At 39.9% G+C, this 27,814-nt stretch overlaps 4 protein-coding genes across 6 annotated transcripts in view; 3 read left to right on the forward strand and 1 right to left on the reverse strand.

Annotated features, from left to right (window-relative positions):
- Positions 1-450, reverse strand: part of lars1b (leucyl-tRNA synthetase 1b) — a 44,539-nt gene extending 44,089 nt beyond the window's left edge. Inside the window, exon 1 of the mRNA XM_052013761.1 lies at positions 345-450. Within this exon, the coding sequence (XP_051869721.1) occupies positions 345-350 (6 nt within the window). The 5' untranslated portion in view covers positions 351-450. The remainder of the gene's footprint in view (positions 1-344) is intronic.
- A 90-nt stretch (positions 451-540) lies between these two features.
- On the forward strand, positions 541-5,672 carry nudcd2 (NudC domain containing 2). 3 transcript variants are annotated; one of them, XM_052014275.1, is made up of 5 exons: positions 541-597; positions 1,307-1,498; positions 2,192-2,240; positions 2,425-2,576; positions 4,258-5,672. In XM_052014275.1, exons 2-5 carry the CDS (start codon positions 1,310-1,312, stop codon positions 4,339-4,341), a joined length of 474 nt encoding a protein of 157 aa, XP_051870235.1. In that variant the 5' UTR covers positions 541-597; positions 1,307-1,309; the 3' UTR covers positions 4,342-5,672. The 3 variants fall into 3 exon arrangements, with proteins under 3 accessions (XP_051870235.1, XP_051870236.1, XP_051870234.1); XM_052014276.1 differs by lacking the exon at positions 541-597 and adding an exon at positions 906-988; XM_052014274.1 differs by lacking the exon at positions 541-597 and adding an exon at positions 984-1,086.
- A 2,806-nt stretch (positions 5,673-8,478) lies between these two features.
- Positions 8,479-16,089, forward strand: sra1 (steroid receptor RNA activator 1). The gene is made up of 5 exons (XM_052014246.1): positions 8,479-8,700; positions 11,312-11,440; positions 12,105-12,319; positions 13,077-13,185; positions 15,315-16,089. Exons 1-5 carry the CDS (start codon positions 8,676-8,678, stop codon positions 15,488-15,490), a joined length of 654 nt encoding a protein of 217 aa, XP_051870206.1. The 5' UTR covers positions 8,479-8,675; the 3' UTR covers positions 15,491-16,089.
- A 1,878-nt stretch (positions 16,090-17,967) lies between these two features.
- On the forward strand, positions 17,968-24,131 carry LOC127569715 (signal peptidase complex subunit 3-like). The gene is made up of 5 exons (XM_052014528.1): positions 17,968-18,137; positions 20,742-20,806; positions 21,969-22,045; positions 22,308-22,423; positions 23,870-24,131. The coding sequence occupies exons 1-5, from the start codon at positions 17,995-17,997 to the stop codon at positions 24,000-24,002; spliced, it is 534 nt and encodes a 177-aa protein (XP_051870488.1). The 5' UTR covers positions 17,968-17,994; the 3' UTR covers positions 24,003-24,131.
- Positions 24,132-27,814: the final 3,683 nt, after the last annotated feature.

Genomic DNA, 27,814 nt, shown 5'->3' on the forward strand with positions numbered 1-27,814 from the left:
TCCAGGCAAACACTCAGAATGTGCCGATGCAAGGCCTCCATCCCTCCCCCCCCCCTTCCTATCTGGGATAATACATTTGCAGGGTAACCATCACTCAGGCTGATGAAGCCGTGTTGGAAAGCAGCAGGGTGCTCAAACCTCGAGGGGAGCCCGGCCAGCCCAGGGTTAACGCGGCGGCGGGCGCGGGTCAGACGCCAGCCCCGGGCTCGGAGCTCCCGCCCGGGCCCCCCCACCACTGCCCGAAGCCTCTGGCTGCAACGCCTGCCATTCACCACCATGCCCCTTCGCTGCCCCAACCTCCGAGACGAACGCATCATAATCGACGGCGGCGACACGACACTGACCGTCATGGTGGTGGAGACACGCCGGACAACCCCAGTCACCGCCTGCTGAAAGTTTCCCCTCAGCCGGCGAGCACGGACTGCGCCGGCGCGGCGTGACGCGAAAGAGGTGCGCTCTGGGAAATGTAGTTCCCTCCCCGCCGTCCCCTGGGCCAGGTCACGTGCGTCGCCTACAACCCCCAGAATGCACCGCCTCACACCCTCGCCCCGCCCACTTTCTCCCCCTTTCCATCGCCTCGGTGGCTGGAGATTGTCGGTAAGGGGGTTCGCTCTTCACAACTGCAGTGAAATGCTCTAAAGTGACTTTGTAACTGGATATTTACGGAGTTTTTAAACGGACTGGGCTGAAATTGTGAGAGGGGACATGTGCATCTTTATGGCAGTGTCGTAAAGTGACCCCCTGCTCCCCCCTCCGAGTCCTGGTCAATGAAGGAATAAACCTGAAAGAATTTAAGATTCAGACCAAATGAGCATTATAAACCTTCAACTTTTTTTAAGTTAACTAAATGAACATATTTTAGATTAATAATGCAATTATTATTAAATGCAGTGATTAAATAATTACAGGACAAGTCAGGGTGTGAGGGACGTCCTGTATGTGGGTGGGAAAGGAGTTGCATTCGTCAGCCTGAACAGTATCCTGTAAGGTGTGTTTTGTGGGATGTGTGAGAAAGACAAGAGAGGCTTTAATTGATTATGACTTACAAAAATGATATTGTTAGTCGATGATAAAGGAATAACTATGGTATGACAACAATAATAATGGTTTTCAGCAAATGGGTCTGGTAGAGATTATGAGACATTTTATATGTTGAATAAATTCAAGAAATAGTAATGACTGTTTTTGTGAAAGTTGGTGACAATTTATTTATATTAAAGCACAGTAATACTATATTGATGGTTCAGTAACTTTGCATTTTCCAGTACAATATTTAAAAAGCTTTTTAATGCACATTTATTTTTAGGTCATGTCAGTTCATTTTGAAGAAAGAAGTGGGATTGTGCCCTGCAAGACCCCATGGGGTGAATGGTATCAAACTATGGATGAAGTTTTTATCGATGTCCATGTCCCACTTGGAACATCTGCAAAAGACATTAAGTGTAACCTGGGCAGTAAAGAGATAGCTTTATCTGTCAAGGGGACAGTCATATTGAAGGTAAACATCCCTTAACATTTATGGTTCTGTCAACCACATTGAACTACTTTCATTTTACTTTGAAATTATAACCTAATTGCTGCTTTTTAAATTTTAAAATAAACTTAGCTGTATCTCACTTTTCTGAATTGCCTTGTTATCCCGTTACTTGTAATTTGGAGGTAATTCAACTGTGTGGCTTGTGACAACTTAAGTTTTAATCGGAATAAATTCTTCATTAAAATATTAAGAAAAGAAATACTTCCATATGTTTTTCCCCAGTGATTCTGATATGTATATTGCATTTTTTCAGATGTTCTTATCTTAAAATCCCATATTTTTGAACCTATCATTTCATGTTGCTTGCATAAATTATTCATGACCTGTTTTTGGAATGGAAGCTCTGAGCTCTGCTTGGTTTCATACTTGACAAAAATGAAAGCGAAACTGGCTGAAGGTTGAATGTGATTATTTGTACAAGTTGGACATGTTGAGAAAAACAAATTATGCTGACAAGAAACTGACAGTTTGAGCAAACTACACTACATAAACTATTATTGTTCTTGGGTTGGAAACTGCACAGATTGTTAACACTTGAATGTAAAGAATTTATTTGCATTTAGGGACTTAAAGACCAGGAAGCTGTTATTTTTACTACATCAGATCCTGACTTTGTGCAGCACACTGGATAACAAGTGAATCTTGCTTTTTCAGGGTAAACTTTATGGTTCTACTGTTGCTGATGAAGGAACCTGGACATTAGGTAGGCAGTAACTCTTGAGTACAAAGTGTTTCTTCTTGAACAATAAGCTTTTTATAGTGCTTCAGTATAAGAACACGTCTGATCCTACCACTATAGTTAGATTAAAAAAATAAAGATAAAAGTGTAATTTCAAGAAAACTCTTTATTTTTTTTTCCATCTCAAACAAAATTTACTCTGCGGTAGAGGATAATAAACAAGTATCTATTGTGCTGATGAAAAGTAATCGAGAAGCTGGGAACTGTTGGCCTTCATTACTGGAAGGACAGTATAATGCTGACCCTTTGGTACAAGATGAGATGCAGAAGAAACTCACACTGGAGAGGTTCCAACGGGAGGTGAGCAACTCTATAATGTATTGCTTAGTTATTGAGAGGAAACAATAGATAGCAACAGATGTGTCATCGGATTACTATTGCCTAGGATCTTAAATGTTAAATTGCTCCATGTGTATGCTAACTACAAAGCTTCTGATGGTAACAATGCTAGATTTGGTCTGGGGAGTACAGTAATGAATTTCTAGACTATCTATATGATTTGCAAAACAGTAGAGTGAGTGATTTTTTTTTTAATTTCTCTGGTCACACCCAAAGTTTCTGTTACTATGACTGAATGTGGCAGCATTTTGACTTCGACTGAAGAAATGAGTGGAAATAGTAATTTAATTTTTGAAATCAAGAGGCAGCACTAATAAATGAAAATACCATTCGAAATTGCTGGGCTAATTGAACTTATGACTGCTGAAAGTAAGCACCTCTCAATGATGTTAAAGTTACTGTCCCAGTTTCTTTCACAGCCTCTGATGTGTGAAATGAATCAGAACTCCTGATTAATAACCTGTACAACACAGCTCAGTTCCAGATGAAATAGTGGCTACAGTTCCCCAAAAAACAAGCACATGATCAACAGTGGATTTTAATGCACTGTTCAGGGAATTAAAATCCACGGAACAAATATTTGAAGAAGTAATTTCCTGATTCACTTGCTTTGTTTCTGGCCCTTTAATGTGTTCTTTCATAGGCCTTGCGGAGAGATCAGAACATAGAAGTGATAGAAACAGAAAAGCTCACAACCTACCTCATCATGGCCCTTGGATTTTATTATTTACCTGCACTGCGCTTTCTCTGAAACTGTAAAACTATATTCTGCATTTTGTTTTGGTCTTGCCTTTATACTACCTCAATATACTTGTGTTTTGAAACGATCTGTATGGGTGGCTTGCAAAACAAGGTTTTTCCACTGTATCTCAGTATATATGATAATAAACCAATTATCAATTAGAGCCATGATAGCAGCATGCTGGATGCTGCTTGATCTGCTGCGTATTTCTAGCATTTTCTGTTTTAATTTAATGTGACATTTGGGGTAGACAGAGTGAGGAACAGAGAAGCCAAGGGGGCATTGTGATGGGGTTTGGAAACTGGAGGCAGGAGATGTTGGATTTCAGAGACATGAAGGATTGCCACCAAAAAAATTTAGTTATGTTGGCAATGAGGTAGGGTCTCTGAGGAGTGCCTACATAGACCAATCAGTAGGAGGTCCTTGACGTAAATCATGCACAAAATGTATTTTCTTCAAATAAGCTTGATTTTGAGCAGAAGTTTTCCAGAAATAGTCAGAATTATACAGCAAGGAAACAGGCTCTTTGGTCCACTGCATTCTGACCATCTCCCATCCATTTACAATAATCCTACACTGATTCCATTCTTTTTATTTTCCCCATATTGTGTGGAATACATTTATGATATTAAAGGAAATAAATTATATTGAAGACAATGGTGTAAATGAAACAAATAATCAAAGTGGTGAAACAGTGAAAACTGAGATTTTGTTTTATGTTCCTCCTTCTGACCATCTTCCTGTGATGTTAATTGGGAATTCACCAGCTGGCTAAATCTTAAGATGTTTTTATTTGAAGATGACAATGCAATCTATGATTCATCTTGTTATAAAAGCATATACATTTTTTAAGGTTTAAGAGTAAGCATCCTAATGGGAATTCGCTTTGTTCCTACATAGCATCCTGGCTTTGACTTCAGTGGGGCTGACATTTCTGGAAACTATAGTGGTGGAGGTCCAGATTTCTCAAATTTGGGAAAGTGAAGACAACTCAAAGAACTGAAGAGTGTGATTGACTTATTTCTGCAGGGCCAACATGTGGACGTTCGGAAGACCAGTGTAAAAGTCGGGTTGTTGAAGTGCCTGAGGGAATTAATGGCCCAGAAATTGTGGAGATAAAAATAATGTGTTTACAACTGTTGTCCGTGCAAGAAAAGAACCATAATTTGTAACAGATGTGGATTGATTCTTGAATCACCACAAATGACACTGATTTGTGCTGCTCTGCCATCAATCTCAGGTCATTAAGCTCTCAATGAGTTTTAAGAAACTGCTGGATTTGTGCTGTAAATACAAATTTAAAAATGCCAAAGTAAGTTAAAGCTGCAGCATAAGGAATTTGTTAATGGGATAGTTAATAGACCTAACCATCACTGGATCTCAAAAGATGAAATAAAATAACAATTGAAACTCTTGTCTCACTCCTGCAGGTAGTAAATTGTCCCAAAAGTTTTCAGATATCAGGCTTTTTAAAAACTCTCATATTTTACCTTTTTATTTCCTGTTCCATATTGAATTTAACTCCTCATTGACCTTTTTTTTCATCTACCATAATTTGCTCTGCTCCTTCCAGTGGGACTCCTAAAGGGATTAACCCAAACAAAAGTGATCCAAGTAAAATTAGATTTTTGTTTTGAGAGGGTGGATGTGTTAAACACCAAAATCATCAGAAAAGAACAGAGGAAACATCAGATTTAGCTAACAGCAACAATAGATTCTCGTCGCCCTTGGCTGCGGAAGGTTGAGTGAACATTATCCACTCCTTCCATTGGGCCATTTGTATGTGGATACAGCCATAGAAAAAAGGAGGATAGCCAGAATCACTGTTCCCACCAGACATTCCTCTTTCTTTCTGACCAAATTTTCATTGTTTGGAATTTATTGTCCCATTGATGTCACCACACCACTAATGGTCTATATTTCCAGCAACCTGTGATTTTTAAAAACTAATTGGTCTAATGTTAATGTAAAATTCCAACATAAGATGCAGGCTATGAGAGACTCTATCCAGCAACTTCTGGGCCACTAGGTACATGAACATTAAAACGTATTTTATTGCTTAAAAAAACAAAATTTTGCACAAATGTTTATATGTTGAATTTAGTTTCTGTGCTTTGTTATATGTGATAGAATTGCAGATAGCAAGATTAATAGCAAAGTGTATTTATAAAAATCTTGGAGCAATATTTTCATTCACGGTCTTGTTGCTTTGTCTTAAGAGTTATCTTCCTTATGCAATGTTTCTGCTCTGCACACATCTCATAAGGAATTTACTAAAATTATTATCCAACTTATTAAAACCTCATCTCAAGGAATCTTCAAGAAGAAATTAAGATTTTTTTTCTTTGATATTTCATTTGGTGAGCTCAGTGGCAAAGCATCTGTTGAGATGTTGGTGTGAGACATTGAATTCCACTTGATAACATTGCAGATTTCCTTCCAAGCAGGAATCTTGCTCCTTCACTTTTCATATTGAAGTAAATTGGCATTCTTTTTTAAGCAAGATATGTTTCAATTCCTAATCCACTGAGAAAATCAGCTAACTAATAGAACATAGAAACAGTACAATACAGAATGGGCCCTTCGGCCCACGATATGCCGACCTATACAAGCACCTACTCCTTGATCAATCTAACCCTTCTACACAGCCCATAACCCTCCATTTTTCTTACATCCACGTGCCTATCTTAAGAGTCTTTTAAATGTTTCTATTGTGTCAGCCTCTACCATCACCCCCCAGCAGTGTGTTCCAGGCACCCACCAAGATAAAACCTATCTCTTACTTCTCCCCTAAACTTCCCTACTCTGACCTTAAAATGATGTCCTCTGGTATTGGCAGTTGCCATCCTAGAGAAAAGGTGCTGGCTGTCCACTCTGTCTATGTCCTTCATAATCTTATACACCTCTGTCGTCACCTCTCATCCTGCATTGCTCCAAAGAGAAAAGCCCTAGCTCGCTCAACCCTTCCTCATAAGATGTATTCTCTAATCCAGGCAACGTCCTCGTAAATCTCCTCTGCACCCTCTCTAAAGCTTCCACATCCTTCCTATAATGAGGTGACCAAAACTGAACACATAGTCCAGGTGTGTTCTAACCAAAGTTTTATAGACCTGCAATATTACCTCACGGCTCTTGACTAATGAAGACCAGCACACCATACACCTTAACCACCATAACAACTTGTGTGGCAATTTTGAGGGATATAGGGACTTGGACCCTAAGATCCCTCTGTTCCTCCACACTGTTAAGAATCCTGCCATTAACTTTGTACTCTGCCTTCAAGTTCAATCTTCCAAAGTGTATCACTTCACACTTCTCCATATTAAAATCTATCTGCCACTTCCCTGCCCAACTGATGAAGGTATTCCCCACATTGCTGTTGGAGAGGGATTCCACGGTTCATATCCAGAGACAATGATGTAACAACGATATATTTCCAGGTCAGGATGGCTCTGACTTGCAGGGGACCTGTAGGTTGTGGTGTTGCTCTGCACCTGCTGCTCTTGTCCTCTGATGCACAGGGAGTATTGCTGCCTCAAATCTCCATCAACATGGGTTCAATCCTGACCTCCATTACTGTTTGCGGGGAATTTGCACATTCTCATTGTGACCATGTGAGTTTCCACTGGGTGCTCTGGTTTCCTCCCATGTTCTAAAGGTGTGGAGGTTGATAGGCTCATTGCCTGCTATGAATGGTAGACACAGCAGACACTGCACTGGTGGTGGAAGGAATGAATGGCTAGGATGGTGGATGGTACCAATCATGTGATGCTTTGTCCTATGTGATGGCAAGCCTCATCTCTGCAATTTAATTCTTTCTCCATGTTTGGATCAAGGCTGTGAAGAAATCTGGAGCTGAGTAGTCCTGGCAAAACATAACTTGGCATTAGTGAGCAGGTTATTGGTAAGTTTTGCTTGATAGCACCAGGCAACACCTTCCATCATTTTGCTGATTGACAATAGACTAATAGGGTGGCATTTAGCTGCATTGGGTTTCTCCTTTTTCTGAACGTGACATACAGTTATCTGAAGGATAACTTGTTCAGTGGAACAAAAAAAATTAGAGCTTGCGTCAAAATATGGAATCCAAGGTTGCCAACTTAAAAGTAGATTTAATAATTATTTGAGTAAATTTATTTCACTGAGCTTCAGGTTTGTTGGCTGATGAAAAATTGAGTCACTGGTCAGTTTTTAATAAACATTTGAAATAAAAATAGTCCAATTGTATATAACAACATTTGAATAAATTGACCTTGTAACTTGACCAGTAACTTATTGAAAACTGAGTGTAGTGATTTTGACCGTTCTTTTGGGCTTTTGGTTCAGGATTACTCCAGATTAGGTGAATTTATTTTTGCCTGCTGGCTGTAAATACTCTATATAAGGTAAAGCTGGGGAGGCAGAGTCAAATTCCCAATGATAATTTGCATTTAGCCAAAGACTAGTAGTAGTAGATAATGCTTAAATATTACATTACCAAATGCAGACAAATTTAAAAATAAGAATTAAAATGGCTAGTATTGGTGATGGTGACCATATGTTTTGCTCTTTTGCTGAAGTATTACTTTGTGGTAACATACAAAACGGTATGTTTCCACAAGTAGCAATGTGATAATGACTAGGTGGTCAGAGTGGGTAATAAATGTTAAAGACACCAGTGATAACTGTGTTCATGGAAATATGCTGCGGGATCCCTTAAAAGGGCTTGGATTTAACATCTCAGTGCATAAGGTAATATCTTCAGCAGCTTAGCGCACTGTTGGAAGGTCATTCTCTACCCCAGAGGGTTATTGTGGCAATGTCATTGGAAATATTTGAAAAGGAGGTGCATTTCTGAAAGATGGGGGAATTCGGGGCTATGGAGAACTGCCACAGAAAAGGAGTTAAGACTTTGGGCAGATCGGACATGATTACATTGAAGGCAGGCCAGGCTTAAGACACTAGGATCAACCAAAGCAATAAACAATCTGGTGTAAGAACTCAGCAAGTCGAGCAGCATTCCTTTCCTCCTACAGATTTCAGCATCTGCAGTCATTGTGTCTCCAACCAAAGCAATGATATTGCAATTCATGCAGGGAGGAAATATGAATATTTAACCAACTATTTTAAGATTTCGTTTCCAGAAGTGGTTACCAACCTATTAAAATGAACATAAACATTTAAGCAGTGGACTCAGGTTTGCAACAGTTGGAGCCAAATGAATGACTTTCACCACCAATGCCACAGCTGGGTCGTGACATAAGACGTAGCTCAGAGGGACGGACGTGACATCATCACGTTGGACACCGGACCCGGCGAGGAGCAACGGTGGAGGAGAAATGTCTGATCTGTTCGTGAAGCCAGGTAAAGTGAGAGAGAAGCGGTCAGCGGTGGACGGACAGACTTAAAACAGGCGTGGGTTGTGGGAGGGGAGAGTGGTGGGCGGCGAGCGGCGGCCGGCGTGTGGGACCCTCGCCGGTGCTCCATCTACGTGGCGTTCGTTGGTGCCTAGCACTGGCTGCTGACGTAATGATGTCCCGGGTCCGGGCAGGGGTTGTTGCTGTCAAAGCCAATGGGACACTTGGAGGCACTCATTACAGAACCAAATGGAAGCAGTGAATATATGTTCATCATGTAATATGAAACAAGGAACGTTTATAGAAGTAAACATTATGGTGGCAAAGTAGTGAGGTTGCTGGACAAGTATTGAGAAACCTGGACTATTGATGCAGGTTCAAATCCCACCAGGGTAACTGGGGAAGTCAAAATCAAATGATTCATAAAATCTGGGATTAAAAAGATGTGAAACTACTGGATTGTCGTTTTTAAGTAGAAGAAACCACGACTGATCCATTGAGGACCTGTATGGGGGATTAAATTCGTTAACCTGTTTTGCCCTTCATGTGTTTGTGGACCTTAGGCAGGAGGTAGAAGCAAGCTTTCCAGGGTTGGGGCAGTACAAGGTAGAAAGCTGTGAAGAGAAGATCTCCTGAAGAAATGGGGTCTGTGACTGTGTGGGATATTCACTGGTGGGATCATTGACCAGGCAAGAGGTATTAGGAGGTGTCTGAGAGCTTGTGTTTGGCCTCTGCGTGATAGAGATCAGTGTATCGGACCACAACAGCTTCATCCTTGTTGGCAGATTTGATGATGATGTCAGAATTGGTTCTTAGTGGGAGAGTTCTACAAGTTCACGAAGTGGTATATTAATGTGAGTTGGGGAATGGAAAAGTCAAGGCGATCAATATCCCATTGGTGGATAGCAGTGGTTAAATTGAGAGAAGGTAAGAAGGCAGAAGGAGAGGCCTACATGGATTGGGAATTCTGGACGTGGGAGAAAGGGCCTGCAGTCTGGGGTGAGGATTCCTGGCTAAAATTATGAATGGAGATGGGGCAGCAAAAGAAGAGTTTGAAGTGATGTTGGGGATGTTGGGGATGAAGCTGAGGTCTCTCCTAAGGACTGACCTTTTGGAATCAGAAAGGGGAAGGTCAGAGAGGATGATGAAAACATCAGGGCAAGCGGCATCTGTGGAGAGATAAATGTAGTTTACCAGACTAATTAAGAGTTGCAGGACTGTCAATAAGTGTACAGGTGATATACTGAGTGGAACAGTGGTGCAGCAAAGGGTGAAACAGTGCTGCAGCTAGTAGAGTCACTGCCTCACAGCACCAGATTTCTATCCTGACTAGGTGCTGACTGCATGGGTTTCCTGCAGGTGCTCCAGATTCCTCACACATCTCAAAGATGTGCGTATTGATAGGTAATTGACCACTGCAAATTGTCCCTCGTGTGTTGGTGTGTGGTAGAATGTGGGGGAAGTTGATGAGAATGTGGGATTAATGCAGGATTTATTTTAATAAATAGTTGAAAGGTTGGTGCAGACTTGGTGGGCGGAAGAGCTGTGTCTGTCTGTGACTCCAAGACTATGAAAAGTAGCCAGGGCATCAAAAGGTAACGGAAATTGGAAATGCCACATTAATAGCTATGGAGATAAAATAAAGTAAATTTACAGGAGCAGTTCATTATTTTTTTAATAATCCCTGAGAAGTTCTGAATAAGATCCTTCTTTCAGATGATACAGAATATATGGATTACTCATCGCATTGATTTTCTTACCTGAAGGATGTTAGTGAACCAGATGAGTTCATGGTGACCAATAATCTGTACTAAATTGGTGGCAAGTTTAATTGGAAGAACTGATGACCATGTTGTGGCAAAAATAGCTATATCGGGAGCCAATTTAAAGGAATAGAGAACTTATTGTAATGGAGGAAGTATCTTGGAAGTAGAAGAGTAAATGCTATTGTCCTCTGGCAATTGGAAACAGTTTGTGATGTTTGCATGCGTGTATCATATTCAATTAATTTCTTGCAAAGAATACATCCATTTTCCTCTGTAATCAATGAACAACTAGAAAAATCATTTACCGTTGTTTTAAAGTGTACAGTTTCAAAAAATGAGGGTGGGCATGGTAGTTTAGCAGTTAGCATAATGCTATCACAGCGCCAGCAACCCGGGTTCAATTCCGGCCACTGTCTGTAAGGAGTTTGTACATTCTCCCCGTGTCTGTGTGGGTTTCCTCCGGGTGTTCCAGTTTCCTCCCACATTCCAAAGACGTATGGGTTAGGAAGTTGTGGGCATGTGGGCGTGGCGACACTTGCGGGGTGCCCCCAGAACATTCTACGCAAAAGATGCATTTCACTGTGTGTTTTGATGTACATGTGACTATTAAGGATATCTTATCTTATTTTCATTCACTTTAAGTTGTAGAGCAAACAAAGTTCTTGTGAAAGAATTGAAAAATTGGAAAAGAAACAATTTTGCAAAGGCCTGTGCATTTGTGCAAATATTCATAACTTTTATGCTGTATATTTCAGTTTAAGAATAGTTCTCTTTGATTGTTTAAAGTCATTTTTTGGCATTGTATATCACCTTAGGCTGACTTGCTTAACTTTAAGCATTGTTTTTAATCAGGAAATCAGGAGCGAGGCTGGAATGATCCTCCTCAGTTTTCATATGGTTTGCAGACTCGAGCACAGATAGGTCAAAGGAAACCATTTCTCACAAAGAGAGTAACAGCACCTCAGCTCGATACACCAAAAGGTGAGCATCAGTTACTCGATGATGCATGCTGCCAAAGATTTGGAACCAATAGAAAAAACTTTGTATTACAGTTACATCAAATTGTGATCATTCTGAGTTCTTTTCGTGTAATCATAATTCCACTTTTGACTCTGTGTTTCCCAGTTTCTACAAATATTTGGATTTTTATTCGGATTGTAACTTGCCAGGAATGTTCTATTGCTTGGGCATTCCCAGTATAAAAATGGCTTTAATTTTAGCTAATATGTTTAATTATGGTTTTCATACACTTCACTGCTCCAATCAACAGAATGATCAGGCAGACCCTACATATGCTAATTTTTAGTCTGCCATTAGGAGACACATAACAGTAAAGTAGATAATTTTCTTAATTTCCCTTTATCCCAAGAGAGCAAATATCTGTTTACTGCTCTGCATTTCCTCTGAACCATAATTGGTAACTCACCATGTGGAAGAATGCACATCCTGCACTCCAGGCAATTCCCTGACAGCTTAATATAGAATATTACTTAAGTCTGAGATTAATCCAGTCCCTCCTTAGAATGTGGCAGAAATTACTTTTATATTAAAAAAAATCACTGTATTTTATTGGCTGCAGTGGCACGGTTATTTAATAATTTTTGTTTTAAATGGCCGCTTATTAAATATTGTATTTTTCCTGTAGTTTCTGGACCCACTGGAATTCTTCCTGCTTTGACCCCATCTGACAGTTCCATAACCAGCCAGAAAAGGCTGCCACCTCCTCCAAAACTTTCCAGTTTGTCTAATACTTGCCAACCTGTGCAAAGCACAGCAGATGTTTCTGATTGCAATATAAAGGTGGAAGATGTTTTAGCTCCATTGAATAAGATGCTGGAGGTTTGTAGGACATCAGTTAAGGTAAGCAATGAATTCCTAGAGATTACTTTGAGGGTACATTGGAACAGGAGGAGGCTGCTGAGCCCCTGGAGACCATGAATGATATGACTGCACATAGTGTAGCATGGTGATGCAGCAATTAGTGCTGCTGCCTCACAATTCCAGGGACTTGCTTTTGACCCTGACCTCGAAAGCTGTTTTAATGGAGTTTGCACCTTCTCCCCATGTGCAAACTCCCCATTTATCTCAAAGATATGCTGGTAGGTTAATTGGCTACTGTTAATTAAGTCCTAGTGTAGGTCAGTGCTAAAAAGAATCAAAAGGGGTGTGTTTATGTTAAAGGTTGTTTTAGCTGTGTATGGAAATTAGATACTTATAAAAGAACCCACAAAAGTTGATGAAGCGGTATGATATCTTATGGAAAAGTAGGAAATGAATCACAGACTAATTGTCGATGTGCAGATTTCTATTTTTCAGATTATAGAGTGAGGAAGTGGAGTAAAAACCTAGCATATTCTCAGAAAGAGAAAGGCACATGACTGATTCAGTGATCACTGCTCTTTAAAATCTTCAAGATGTGAATTTATTCTGAACCATAAGACTGAGTTTAAGTTGACTGTCCGCAATGACAAAATAAAGCCAACATTTAAAAATTTTTTAAAGCAATATTTTGATAACAGCTGGTGTTACAACGAATATTTTGAATGATAGGAAAGCATTTCATAGGTGGCCAAAACACATGATAACTGGTAGTTTTATTTCTAAATATTCTGTGTAGAAGCAAGTTTGTGATGATATTGGCAGACGACTAAGAATGCTGCAAGACATGTGGCAAAATGGAAAGCTGTCTGTGTCAGTGCAGAAGAGGATGTATCTGCTTGCACAAGGTAATCAATTTATTAGGTCTTGGGTTTTATCCATGTTATTATGTTTAATAAGTGGAAGTTTAAGGCTTTTGTGTAATTGCATGCTCAGCTTCTACAAGTGTAAATGACCTGCAATTCATTGTGTAAGGGAACACTATTTAGCTTGACTCAGTGTGGCTCAGATTTTTTTTATCAGGGCAAACTCTTGTTACTGTGATTTTAGTAGATCCCCCCAGTACCAAGCAGTTCCCAAGGTATTCTGGTTCTCAATAGCAAGGTCTTGCATGTATAATTGTCATATGGGGCATCTAGAACAAACCTTGCCCACAAAATTCAGGAAAAAAAATTTGGCTTATTGCTCAGTCAAAATCAGTGAATGTTTCTGACATTTGGAAGCATTCAAACTATTAAATATATAAAATATTTCCCTTTTTAAAAGTTAAGCAGCCAAAAAGCTTAGATATTCTTTAAAAACATTTAAAAAATTTAAATAACCTCAAAGTTAGACTTGCTCCTGTTAGCCATTCCTCTCCATTTAAATCAATGGAGAATCTTTTTCTGTCGCCGGGATATTTGAGCAGATTCCTCAGTAAAAGTGCAGGAAACTACCACAACTTTATACTCCAGTGCTGGGCTCCATGAAGAGTTCAATGTTGGAGTATTTTCTTGAGAAGTACCATGAAGAGCTAACAAAAATATCTGGACTTCTACATTTACACAGTTATTAGATTAATTACTGATGTTTTCCTGCAAAATCCATCACTTTTTGTAGAAGATCATACTTGTTAGCCGAGTTATTTCCTAAGGCACTGGATGGATTAATGATACTTTATCATCTGCCAGATGATAAGATCTGTCTTTACCTCTCACTGTCTTCGTGAAGCAGCCAGTGTAATCAAAGACTCCACCCACCCAGGTCATTCTCTCTTCTCTCCTCTTCCATCGGGTAGAAGATACAGGAGCCTGAGGGCACGTACCACCAGACTTAAGGACAGCTTCTACTCCACTGTGATAAGACTATTGAACGGTTCCCTTATACAATGAGATGGACTATGACCTCACGATCTACCTTGTTGTGACCTTGCACTTTATTGCACTGCACTTTCTCTGTAGCTGTGACACTTTACTCTGTATTGTTATTGTTTTTAGCTGTACTATATCAATGCAGTCTGTACTAACCCAGTGTAACTGCACTGTGTAATGAATTGACCTGTACAATCGGTTTGCAAGACAAGTTTTTCACTGTACCTCGGTACAAGTGACAATAATAAACCAATAACTGTTCATAAGAAGATAAAATCAGAAAATATGTCATCTATGACCTGAAACATTACCTCTTCCCACAAATGTAGCCTGACCTCCTGAGTACTTCTGTTTTAGTTTTTCAGATGTTGGTCATAATGTGGGCAAATGGGAGTAGTGTAGATGGACAAAAAGGTTGGCATGGACGTGGTGGACTGAAGGGGCCATTTCTAAGTTGTACATTTCTATGACTATTATTGCAAATTTAGTTCAACTTTGATGGTTGACCATGTGAATGAAGTAGGACAGTGGATGGTTGGTGTGAAATGATGTTGTCCCGATATTTTACGCTGCTCTAATATCTAACCCTTTCCTTCCACATAGCCCCCCATTTTTCTATCATTCACGTGTCTCTTAAATGTCCCTAATGTATGTACCCACACAATCTCTGCCGGTAGTGAATTCCACGCACCCACCACTCTCTGTAAAAAAAACCTTACCTCTGACATTCCCCTTATACCTTCCTCCAATCACCTTAAAATTATGCCCCCTTGTGACAAATGGAATTAAATTTTTAGGTTGAAGATCCTTCAACAAGTTAACCTTGTTTCTCTTTCTACAGATACTGCCTGACCTTTCTAACACTTTCTGTTTTTATTTAAGATTTCCAACATCTTCAGTTTTCAATTACTGTTGAAGTATTATTGAACTCTTCAATTGTAAGGTTGATCTGAATATTATATAATGAGATAGAATTGTGACTTGTCTACAGCTGTGCAAATAAAACATTTCTATGTAATATGACAGCTTGTAAATTATTTTCCTTTCCATTCAATTGTTACTGATGTCTGAAGTCACTTACTATCCATTTCATTATGGATCATGTCCTAATAGTGTTTCTCTTACAGAAATGGAGCACTGCAAGTGGGATTCTGCTGATGAAATTCACAGATCTTTGATGGTTGACCATGTGAACGAAGTAGGACAGTGGATGGTTGGTGTGAAACGTCTCATTGCTGAAACCAAAGATCTACCATCTGACATTATATCCTGTGCTGACAAGGGTTGTGAATCAGGGAACTAAGATGTTGAATCTCTTTACAATGATATGACTAACCACACTAGTGAAAATGCAGTCGAGGAAGAAAGTTATAAGAATGTGACTACAAGAATAAAAAGAATGCTTGTTTATGGTGCCTGCATTGAGCAGGAATGAAAGCATGTATTCAGGCTGTACAGTTTCACAAGACTGTTCAAGAGTTTAAAAAGCACTTCAGTTTCCAGATAATGGACTAAGCTTCTCCATGACTTATCCAGTCTACAGTCCCTGAGAAAAGCTGTGGTTTCAAACTCTTTTACAAGCACTCTGTTTGGAAGGCAAATATCAGGTGTAGACTTTTTTTTCATCTGCCACAGAAAATATGGTCAGGTCTTTGCCATAAGCACCTAATGGACTTCTAGAGAGGATTTTTGTATTTCACATGGCACATTTTACCAACATCTGTTGAAATGAACTTACAATGTAATTTTATTGCATGTGATTCAAAAACTGTGACCGCCTGCTATGATTTTATTTTTTGAGAACAATATTAAATATTCAAGATGAAGGGTCAGCTTGAAATAACTGGGTTTGCTCTATGTGTGTAAAATCTTTTGGTTTATAAAAAAACTTTTTTTTTGGTACACACTTGCATTTATTAGGAATGTGCCATATATTTATTAGGAATACTGGATGATTGATGTGAGGGGAACAGCTGCGTGCTTGGCCTGCTTGAAGGTGCACCATAAAGGTTTTTGAAGTTCAGACTATAAAATGCTTTATGGGAAAATCCACCTTTAATAAGTGCATTCATTGGCCTCTTTCTATGTTCCATTTCTATCTTGAAGAAAGTCTTCCCAGAGATTTATTCTCTCATCTTAAAACTGCATTTTACTCTAAAGAACATAGAACAGTACAGCATGGGAACAGGCTCTTCACCCCACACTCTGGTTTTCCTCAAGCATTTCCTGATAATTTAATCTACAAGCTGACTTTCGCTGCATACTTCTGACAACTTCACAGCTGTTCTAGCAATCCAATTGCATAATTCTTGCTGTGATTGTAGGTAACTTGTTCCCTTGTCAATGGTCTCCGTCTTCAATCATAGCAAAGAAAGATAGCTGTCCTTAGTTGTCTGTTCTATTAAGTATTACAATACCTGGATTATTTTTTCCCCACTCATTCCTCCTATGGGAGGGAGTATGTCGGGTCAGGGTCAGAATCCTGAACACAAATAAGGTGCTCTTACAGTTAAAGATTTTTTTTATTGTAATCATGTCCTCACTTGAGTTAGATAACAAAAGAACAAGATGGGGATCGGGGTGAGGTTAAGTATGAAAAATCTTGTGCCTTGGCTTACTAAGAATAGGGAAAAGAATAAGTGTACTTCCATTTTATGACAGTTTCAGATATAGATGCAGGCAATGGGACAAGCTTAGATGGGCATTGTGGTCGGCAAGGACGAGTTGGGCTGAAGGGCCTGTTTCCATGCTGTAATACTCTATGACTCGATAATATTGGTTGTAATTTAGTCAAATTTATGGTGTTCTGGGGTGGGGGTGGGGGTTGGGTTGGGGGTTCACTATGATGAGGAAGGTAACTATCTGTGCAGATGCACTCAAACATTTATAGTGGGTTCTTGTCTGGCAGTTCCACCAGTAGTCTGAATTTTGTTTTAATTATTACAAAGAGGGAGGCTTCACAGTCTGATCATGTCATTGCACTTTTCTGTGAATGGGTCCAACAGTGATTATTGAATGCTCATCAATTCTAAACTAATTACATAGAAAGTCATCATTAGATTGTTTAATATTTTTGAATGAGGTGAAAACTTAAGCAGGGATTTAATCAAAGCACAACAATTTTGGGGACTCAGTCGGGCAATCCTTTCAATGTAAAAGTATTTGTGTCTGCAGAATTTTCTTCATGATGTGTTTAGATTTACATGACAGATGGGTTTACTTCTGCACTGTCTTAAACTCCCAAAGCTTGATCATTCTAATACATGTTTTTTTGACTGACCAGTCTTATTCTTATTGTTCTTATTGTTTCTGTTCATTAGGTATTTGAAATATTTTTGATATCTTAGATTCATCTTTAAATATATTTTAATCACTGAACTGAGCGTTGACTGTTACTACCTTGTAACAATAATATTGTGGCCATAACATTTTAGGCTGAAGTTCATTTTTATTTATGCTCATAAAGTACTGTACCTGAGTACCCCAGGTGAAGGAGTGAAGAAGAATTAACAGCAACAGATATTTAGACAGATGGGTAACTTTTTTCTTCTCTACTGCTCGCAAACCTCGTTTCATTTTGCAACTAGACTTTCCAGAACGCTCTCTACTATACGGGCTTACTTTGAAATTAATAATATTTTTATTTCACGGTCAAGATACGGGGATGTGACAATACCGTGGTGGTGGGGAAAAGGTGCAGTGAGTGGGGGCGATGGAAGCTGGGAACCTTTTTCCTGGGTTGTAGTGGTTGCTCGGGAATGTTTAGACGTTGGCGCCGGATGCACTTGTCCTCAGGGTGCAGACAAGATGAATAGCGTGATTTCGCGGCTCAACTCACTCTTCACCTTCACGTTGATGGTGATGGCGACGCTCACCTTTCTGGTGTTCCTCAGCACAGCGTTCCAGCAGCGCCGGGTACCCGTCAGCATCCGTGTGAGCTCAGTCTCCATGTGAGTCTGTTCCCGGCTCACAGGCTACAGCAGGGACCCAGGCTCTTCGTTTGCAATCACCTTGTGTGTGGGCTCAGTACCAGTCCTGGCATGGAGGGTCGTCCCAGGGTGGAAACTTGAGACACAGTGCTTCCAGCCGCATACAAAAGGGTTAATTACGGGGAAAGGCAGGGGTTGCTCACTTTAAGACAGAAGAGAGCGAGGGAAGATTTAATCCATCAAAAGGGGGTGCACAAGGTTGGGAAAGAAACGTGCCCCCTCCATAACTATCAGAAAGACAATTTGTCAAATGACGTTACTGGTGCACATGACTTTATTGGTGCAGGTGCCCTTTTGCCCCCATTCTATTATAGAGGTGTATTGCAAGCTCTGCCCAAGCCTGGCAAATTTAAAGTCCACCTGGATAAGATAAGATATCTTTATTAGTCACGTACATCGAAAGACACGGTGAAATACATCTTTTGCATAGAGTGTTCTGGGGGCAGCCTGCAAGTGTCGCCACGCTTCCAGCGCCAACATAGCATGCCCACAACTTCCTAACCCGTACGTCTTTGGAATGTGGGAGGAAACTGGAGCGCCTGGAGGAAACCCACGCAGACACGGGGAGAACATACAAACTCCTTACAGACAGTGGCCATAATTGAACCTGGGTTGCTGGAGCTGTTATCGTGTATAAGTGAATAGAAGGGTCCTAGCAGAGCAGTCATAAAGTCGAGGGCATGAATTTAAGGTAGAAGAATGAGGGGAAAGCAAAGTGGACCAATTTCTGGAACCTACTGCCAGAAAGGTTGGCAGAGCCAGAAACCCCCATCCCATTAATAATACAGATGCACTGGGATTTTCATTTCTTTGCTTTCAATTATTCATGCAGGTTTCTAGGTTAAGCATCCAGTAACAGTCACTCTGCTGCCATATCCAATTATAGATTGTATTGTGTTTGATTCTTTACTTAAAAGAATACTGTGTTTATTTAGAGCTGTATGTGTGGTTAAAACATATCAATAACTTACACAAACACCTGCAGAGGTTGGGGTAAAATGAAAGAAAACAGTGATGTGAATCACTAATAGGCTGATTATGATAACTTGTTCCACTCTGCTGTTAGACAGGGTGTTGAAGACTTTTGGCATGCTGGCCTTCATCAGACAGGTCATTGAGTACAGAAGTTGGGATGTTATGTTGCAGTTGTACAAGACGTTGGTGAGGCCGCATTTGGAAAATAGTGTTCAGTTTTGGTCACCCTGCTATAGGAAAAATGCCATTAAGCTGGAAAGAGTGCCGAGGAGATTTACAAGGATGTTGCCGAGACTCAAGGGACTGAGTTATAGAGAGAGGTTGAGGAGGTTGGGATTTTTTTCATTGGAGCGTAGAAGAATAAGAGGTGATCTTATAGAGGTGTATAAAATTATGAGGGGGCATAGGTAGGGTGAATGCACACAGTCTTTTTCACAGGATTGGGGAATCAAGAACTAGAGGGCATAGGTTTAAGGTGAGAGGGTAGAGATTTAATAGGAACCTGAGGAGCAACTTTTTCACCCAGAGAGAGGTCGCTATATGGAATGAGCTGCCAGAGAAAATGGTTGAGGCAGGTACATTAACAATATTTAAGAGGTACTTGGACAGGTACATGGATAGGAAAGGTTTAGAGAGATATGGGCCAAGAGTGGGAAATGTGACTAGCTTAGATGGGAATCTTGGACCAGATGGCCCTAAGGGCCTGTTTCCATGCTGTATAACTCGATGACTAATGAATAGAGAAAAGAAAATATGTAATAGTTTAAGTTTAATAACTAATTGACACTTTATTTTCCTGATAGAATTCTTCTGTAGTTAATGGAATAATGCAAAATATTGAACCTGCTATACAATATTTCCATTACTTTTATGTACTGGGTGGCTGAAAATTCCCTGGCAATCTCTGCAGTAATATCACAATTGTTACTCCTCCAGTGTGAATGTCATAATGCATAAATGGTGACGCCACATGGATTTGATTGCTGAGTTCAGATTACCACACCAGTCATCAGTTTCAGCAAGGTTTTTGATGAGCTTTGCTCTTACCATTTACAATACCTAAAGTGATTGAATGAATTACTGTTTGGTGGCATCTGAGCAACCTACTACGAATAAACTACATTGTTTTTATCAGCAATATTTCAGAGCAGGCTAAATGACTAATTAAATTAATGTATCACGGGTTGTTGCCAATGTGTTGCATGCAGATCTGGGAACTATTTATCTCTGTCTTGCTGCAGATGCAAAGACATCCAAAACCACTGCAAATCTCAAAGCCTCTTCACCCTGAAAATTCATCAAAGTACTTTAATAGTTTGGCACTTTTAACAAATTTTCAGTTGCCTTTTCTATATTTATGCTCTAATGGTGTAAAATTGAATATTATCTAGATAATGATTATATGTTTTTTCTTACAATCATAAAATAATATTTTGTGGCTTATGTTTCTTTCAGAATATAAACAAGAAACTCAGTATGCAGGGTGAAAAGGTGAAGCCTCAGCTATTGTTAATATAGTGTTAGATAAGTGCATCATGGGTTGCATGTAGTTTGGAGAACTTAGTTTCTTTTTTTTATTTTCTGTTTCAGAAAGAAATATGAAGATTACACAGGAAGTTTTGATTTAGGATCTATAAATTTTAGCATCTATGTCGATATCCTTTTAGTACATGATTCTCTATTAAGTTTGTGAAGATGAAGGTTGTTAGTACCAAATATTGGGAACTCTCTTTTTCTGGGAGATCTAGATTAAAAACAATGTTAGATGCAAAAGAACAGGGTTCATCGTTCAGTTTCCTTCATCCTTGTTAGTCCATTTTGCAATGATAATGGTATTGGGGTCAAATTGCAGCAGTCAGTCTGCAACAGACCCAAATAGTAGAGTCTACCATAATCAATCTCCAATATCAGAAACAACATAGTTAAGCATCCACACCAACATCAGTCATGGAATCTGTTGGAGTAAGCAAGTAAATGTAAACAATAACTCAGAACTTGATCTAGGGGATAAAAACATTGATGAGAAGTAACCAATGGAATCTAGGGAAGAATGCACTTTTTGAAAAGATGATGGGACCAGGTTCCTTCATGATTTCTGGAAGTACTTTGAATAAATATTTGATAAGGGGAAGTTTGCAGAGCAGTATGGAAAGTGTAGAGGAGTTGGATTAATTTCCCTTTGAAATAGCTGGCACTTGCACCAGGGGCAGAAAGCCCTTCTTGTGTATTCTGAGATTCTCTGAGGTGAGAAAACTCCAAGTGATAGAGCACTTGTGGAACACAGCTCCCAGGTCTTCTGGATCTTTCCAAGTATGCTGTAGTTACCAATTGTCATATCTAAAATCAATCCTTTAGATTCCAGTTTATTATCCTTGGAGAGAGATAACTCATTTGCATTTGATAGAGAGTTTGATAAGGTAATGGGGTGTCATTGAGGGAATTGGAATTGATATGATGTATATTGACTTCCAAGAGGCATTTGATAAAGTGCACTTAGTAGGCCTGTCATCAAAATTGAAAGTCTTCAAAACTCTCCAATACCTTTTTCTCTAATCCCATTCTTCTAACTCTTCAGGGTTTTCTCTTAAAATAGATTACAGGAACAGTCTCTCTTGGCTGCTCTTGTACACCAAGGCAGCTGTTTTGATAGAGCCATGGTTAGTTCCAACAGATGAAAGGCAAAACAGAATGGATGCTATTTAGCAATCATTTGATATGTTTTTATTTGGTCAATAACTGTTCTATCAAAACATGTTATAGTGTAGGGATTTGTTCTGCGTGTTTATCAGAACCCATGTTTCCTTTAACTGTATCTACATCTGGGGCCAGTATTTAACTGGAACGTCAAGCATCTTTTCCTCTATCTATCAGCAGAATATGCTACAGAGAACAATGTAAGTTCAGTTTGCACAGATATAGTATATTGATGCTATGTTTTCAATGTGTTACTTACATATTCTGGTATTAATGCATTACTTGTTCCATTTCAGTAATGTGATTCCTATGTATATTGAGCAGCAGTATGTTATTGTCTTATTGCCCTTTAGTTTACATTTGAGGTGTAGTCTCAGGAAATTCCTTCCTACAACTATTTTTAATTTCTTGAAATTTGACCATTCTTATTTTGTTTTTGTTCTGAATTAACTTATGGCATAGGCATTGAATCAAGTGGTTCTGTGGGATAAAATCATCATGCGGGGAGAAAATCCTAGACTTGATTTTCATGATATGAGACCCAAATATTTATTCTTGGATGATGGAAATGGCCTGAAGTAAGTGAAAGTATTTTTACATTTTTCTTATAGGAAATAGAAAGAGAAAGAGAACTGCTCAACTATTCAAACTTTCTTGCCTGTTAATTGCATTTCACTGTTGTAGGACTTGAAGACCTCAGAGGGTTGATTTTTAGCCTGTTGCTTTACCTGAAAACATTTTGATATTGGCAGTCTCTCCAACAGCCATCATAACTAAGAGCTCTAGAATTGCCTCCTTTACATCCAGTCCTCTTTAAGAATATCTTTAAAATCAACCTATGTGAAAAAAGCATCTTTTTGTCATATTCCCTGTTTCCATATCATCTTTATAACACTTACGTGAAGTACCTTAGACATTTTTCTATGTTAATTTTGCTATTTCAATGCAAGCTTTTAAAGAAGAGCAACGGTTATTTCTCAATAATAGCTGAAAGTCAATGGAAATATGCAACAATTGGTTTGGTTAAAGTGCAGTTCCAACTTCTATGCCATGTTCTATACCTAGCAGATAATCTTGCTCCTATGTTATGTAGGCGAGCCCCACGTTACGGGGATATTACCTTCCCAGAAAACCGTCCATATCACAATTTTCTGTAACGTGAAGCCACATCATCTGTGCATGCCAGAATCAGAATTATTATCACTGACTATATGACGTGAAATTTGTTGTTTTGCGGCAGCAGTACAGTGCAAAGATGTAAAATCTATAAATTACAAAAATAAATAAATAGTGCAAAATAAAAAGGAATAATGAGGTAGGGTTCATGGATTTTTCAGAAATCTGATGGTGGAGGGGAAGAAGCTGTTCCTGAATTGTTGAGTTTATGTCTTTGGGCTCCTGTACCTTCTTCCTGATGGTAGTAACGAGAAGAGGGGTGTCCCAGATGGTGAGGGTCCTTAATGATAGATGCCACCTTCTTGAGGCATCGCCTCTTGAACATGTCCTCCATGGTGGGGAGGGTTGTATCTGTGATGGAACTGGTTGAGTCTACAACTCTCTGTAGCCTCTTGCGATCCTGCGCATTGGAAGCTCCCTACCAGGCTGTGATACAACCAGTCAGAATGCTCTCCACTGTACATCCATAGAAATTTGCAAGAGGCTTTGGTGACATACCAAATCGCCTCAAAATCCTAATGAACTAGGGCCACTGGCATGCCTTCTTCATGATTGCATCAATGTGTTGGGCCCAGGATTGATCCTATGAGATGTTGACACCCAGGAACTTGAAGCTGCTCACCCTTTCCACCACAGAAATATACTTCTCCAGATGACCTAATTACTAGCAAATGGAGAAGGAAGGTCAACTGAAACAAGATCATTATTCCACGTTTCATAATGGAAGTTAAAATGGCCCATTATGAAAACTATGCTTCAGGAATTGTTAGATGACTGTGATTTAGACTGCAGTTTCTCTTCATGATTCTTTTTTTGCTGTGTTCCCTCCACAAACCCCTTCCCCACAGAGGAAATAAGAACGTCTCCTTGTTTCTTTCATGGAATATTATTCCAAATGCTGGAACCTTGTTTCTGATTCCTGCCTCCAGTCAAACTGTAATTCCATTACCTGAAAAGTATGAAGAAATCAAAAATTATTGATTCAAAAGAAGGGAGTGGATGCAAAGCTGAACTATCAGACTCTATATTTGATAAGACACTTTGATTGCCACATGTGAACATTTTGTAATTTAACTAAAGAATGCACAATTTGTAATAAAAAAAACTTCAAATGAAAATGTACTATATTTTCTATATTTATTAGTTTATTTTTGGTCAAATTTAATTGTTTAATTCTCTTCCATCACTAGATAGCATTCTGTCCTTGGGATGTTACATGAAACAGTGTGAATAATTAAAAGTTTTTACAGTTATTACCTTTAGTTAAAATCTTAATTTCGGTATACTGACTTCTTTGCTTTTGTTTTTCGTAAGGTCTCACCTTCCTAGATAGGGCATGGCAGGAATAAGAAACAGTAGCAGGCAACATTAGGAGTAACTTGGGCCTGCCAGTTGAGGGAAAATAGCAGCAGCTAATGAACAGGTGGTCTCAAAGTTTGCCTCAAAGTATCTCAGAAACAATGTTGTATAAAACTGTGAAATAGTGGTTTGAAGCTTAGCAGCTCATTGAGATACTAATGTATTTGATTCCTTGTTGTTCCCACATTGTACAGCAAGTACGTGCAAGGCTGCATGATGAAAGGCAACCAAGGTATGTATTTAGTCTTGTGAAACAGCTATTGAACAAATTCAAAGGCAAGGTTTGGTTCTGACAGAATATTACGGATGAATCAAATCTGACCCCACCTTATCAATGGTGCAAATGCCAAAAGTGTCTGCAGTTTCACTGAGAAACTGCTCAAAAGTTACTGGCTAAAAATTTTAGCCTTGAGGAGGCATTGGACAGAGGGCCAAACATCTCACAAGAAAAAAATTATCTGATGCTGTTTTCTCTAGCAAGCTTACTGTTTTGCCATTAACGAGCATTAGGATGACCCACAATAGGTCTAAAGATGACTTGAGCTCAAATATAGATGGTGGTCAGCCCTGAATATTATGCTTTCTTGTTCCCAAAGCCATGTTTCTTAATTGCACTCCAATACTTGTTTGTGGCTCAGACACAGTGAGTTACAGAGCTCCGCTACCTTCTGTGGGACAATTTCTTTCTTCTTCTCCCCTCTAACCCTTTTACTGCCCAATCAACAGCAAAATGGAAGACATTGTCATTGACAATGCCAGGAAGCAGCACTTACTCACAAATGCCAAGTTGGGTTTCACCAGAACCACTCAGCTCCAGGCCTTGTCACAACTTTGGTCTAAACATGGACTAAGGAAGTGAATTCCAAAGAAGAGATGAAAGAAACCAGAGAGCTAATTTACAGAGGTGAGGCAAGAGTGGTTGCCCTTGATACCCTGGCAACATCAAAGAGACCCTGGAAAAACTGAAGTGGAAATAGTCCAACTGGTTGGAGTTGTACCTTGCACAAAAGAAGATGCCTGTGGTTGTCAGCCCCAGGACCTAAATGCACCGGTTGCTCTGGGCAGTGCAGTAGGCCCAGTTGTCTTCAACTGCTTCATCAACAACCTTCCTTCCAGCTGAAGTGGTCTGAAATAGGGATGTCCGTTAATGATTTCACAATGTTCATTTCCATTCACAACTATTCAGCAAATGAAGTAGTCTGTTCCTGCATGCAGCAAGACCTGGATAACATTCAGTCATGGGATGATACAATGCAAGTAAAAGTTTGCCACAAAAGTGTCAATGGCCATCTCTAACATGACAGAACCTAACTATCTACTCTGGACATTCAATTACATCATTTTCACCAAATCCCCTGCCATCAGTATCCTGAGTGGGATCACCATTGACCAGCAGCTGAAATGGACCAGCCACATAAATCCACACAAAAGCAGGTAAAAGGCTGGATATCCTGGGGCAAGCCTCTCACCTCCTGACACAGCCTTTTCATGATCTAGAAGTTCGGATTGTGATGGAATATTCTTCACTTGCCTGCATGAGTGCAGCTCCAATGACTCTCAAGAAGCCTGACACCTCCAGCCAGGACAAAACGGCTTGCTTGATCGGAACCCATCACCCTGAACACTCCTTCCCTCTACCATCAGCACACAGTGTATACCATCTACAAAATGCACTGCAGTTACTCACCAAGGCTATTTCAACAACACCAGACAAACCCACGATCCCAACAAAGAGGGATGAGGGCAGCTGATGCAGGTTCCCTTCTGTTGTACATTGCTGGGTCTAAATTCTGGAACTTCCTAACCAACAACAACCTTTACCTGGAGCGTTAAGAGACTGCAGATGCTGGGATCTGGAGCAAAAAAAAACAAGCTGCTGGAAGAATTCAGGTTAAACAGCAACTGTGGAGTGAAATGGACAGATGACTTTTCAGGTTGAGACCCTTCATCTGGACTGTTAACAACCTTCACCTGTAGGACTGTAGTTGTTCAACAAGGTTTATTGTGAGCACTGAATGTAATGGATGAAATTGGAAGAAGTTGGCTCACCATCACCTTCTCAAAGGTGATTAGGGAAGAGCAATGAATGATGACCTTGTCAGTGACACCCCAAATCTGGAAATGATTGAAAAATTTGTTTGTGTAGGTGCAGCTGATTTGTGCTGAAGAATGTCAGGGGATTCATGTGTGAGGAATGGTGAGTGTAAAGTTATCTAAACATATGATGGTAGAGTAATACAACATGGAAACAGGCCCTTTGACCAAACTGGTCTACTCTGACCAAAATGCCCATCCAAGCTAGTCCCATATCCTTCTAAACTTTGGAGACGCAAGAGACTGCAAATGCTGGAAATCTGGAGCAACACACAAAGGTGCTGGAGGAACTCAGCAGTTTAAAAATAGTACAGCACAATATAGGTCCTTCGGCCCACCATGTTGTGCTACCCTTTAAACCTCGCCTAAGACTATCTAACCCCTTCCTCCCACATATCCCTCTATTTTAAGTTCCTCCATATACTTATCTAGTAATCTCTTGAATTTGACCAATGTACCTGCCTCCACCACTGCCCCCGGCAGCGCATTCCATGCCCCAACCACTGTCTGGGTAAAAAAACCTTCCTCTGATATCTCCCTTGAACATCCCACCCATTACTTTAAAGCTATGCCCTCTTGTATTGAGCATTGGTGCCCTGGGAAAGAGGTGCTGGCTGTCCATTCTATCTATTCCTCTTAATATTTTGTACACCTCTATCATGTCTCCTCTCATCCTCCTCCTCTCCAAAGAGTAAAGCCCTAGCTCGCCTCATAATGCATACTCTCTAAACCAGGCAGCATCCTGGTAAATCTCCTCTGCACCCTTTCCAACGCTTCCACATCCTTCCTAATAATGAGGCGACCAGAACTGGACAAGGTACTCCAAGTGTGGTCTAACCAGAGTTTTATAGAGCTGCATCATTACCTCGCAGCTCTTAAACTCGATCCCATGACTTGTGAATGCTAACATTCCATAACCTTTGCTAACTACCCTATCCACCTGTGAAGCAACTTTCAGTGATCTGTGGATCTGGACCCCCAGATTTCCCTGCTCCTCTCTACTACCCAGAATCCTGCCATTAACTTTGTACTCCGCCTTGGAGTTTGTCCTTCCAAAGTGTACCACCTCACACTTCTCCGGATTGAACTCCTGCCGCTTCTCAGCCCAGCTCTGCTCTGCATAGATGCTGCCTGACCCACTGAGTGCCTCCAGCGCCTTTGTGTGTGGCTCCTTCTAAACCTTTCCTATCCAGACACCTGTCTAATTTCTTTCAAAAGTTTTTGTCCCTGCAATGTTATTCATTTTATATTTAAAAAAAAGAACAAAGTCAGTCTTCCCAAGTTTGCATGAACTAATTAAGGAGTTTGTGGTTCCCGCTGCAGTTTACATCACCAACATG

The sequence above is a fragment of the Pristis pectinata genome, chromosome 4, assembly GCF_009764475.1.
Source record: "Pristis pectinata isolate sPriPec2 chromosome 4, sPriPec2.1.pri, whole genome shotgun sequence".
Classification (NCBI taxonomy): Eukaryota; Metazoa; Chordata; class Chondrichthyes; order Rhinopristiformes; family Pristidae; genus Pristis; species Pristis pectinata.

Excerpts from the sequence above, each read along its gene's own strand:
- nudcd2 (XM_052014274.1), top strand. The coding sequence starts at position 1,051 with ATGATATTGTTAGTCGATGATAAAGGAATAACTATG. Across the intron at positions 1,499-2,191 it reads AGGGGACAGTCATATTGAAG|GGTAAACTTTATGGTTCTAC; the intron begins GTAAACATCCCT and ends TTGCTTTTTCAG. Across the intron at positions 2,241-2,424 it reads TGAAGGAACCTGGACATTAG|AGGATAATAAACAAGTATCT; the intron begins GTAGGCAGTAAC and ends ACTCTGCGGTAG.
- sra1 (XM_052014246.1), top strand. The coding sequence starts at position 8,676 with ATGTCTGATCTGTTCGTGAAGCCAG. Across the intron at positions 8,701-11,311 it reads TGATCTGTTCGTGAAGCCAG|GAAATCAGGAGCGAGGCTGG; the intron begins GTAAAGTGAGAG and ends GTTTTTAATCAG. Across the intron at positions 11,441-12,104 it reads TCAGCTCGATACACCAAAAG|TTTCTGGACCCACTGGAATT; the intron begins GTGAGCATCAGT and ends TTTTTCCTGTAG.
- LOC127569715 (XM_052014528.1), top strand. The coding sequence starts at position 17,995 with ATGAATAGCGTGATTTCGCGGCTCAACTCACTCTTCACCTTCACGTTG. Across the intron at positions 20,807-21,968 it reads AAATTTTAGCATCTATGTCG|ATCTGGGGCCAGTATTTAAC; the intron begins ATATCCTTTTAG and ends AACTGTATCTAC. Across the intron at positions 22,046-22,307 it reads AATATGCTACAGAGAACAAT|GCATTGAATCAAGTGGTTCT; the intron begins GTAAGTTCAGTT and ends CTTATGGCATAG.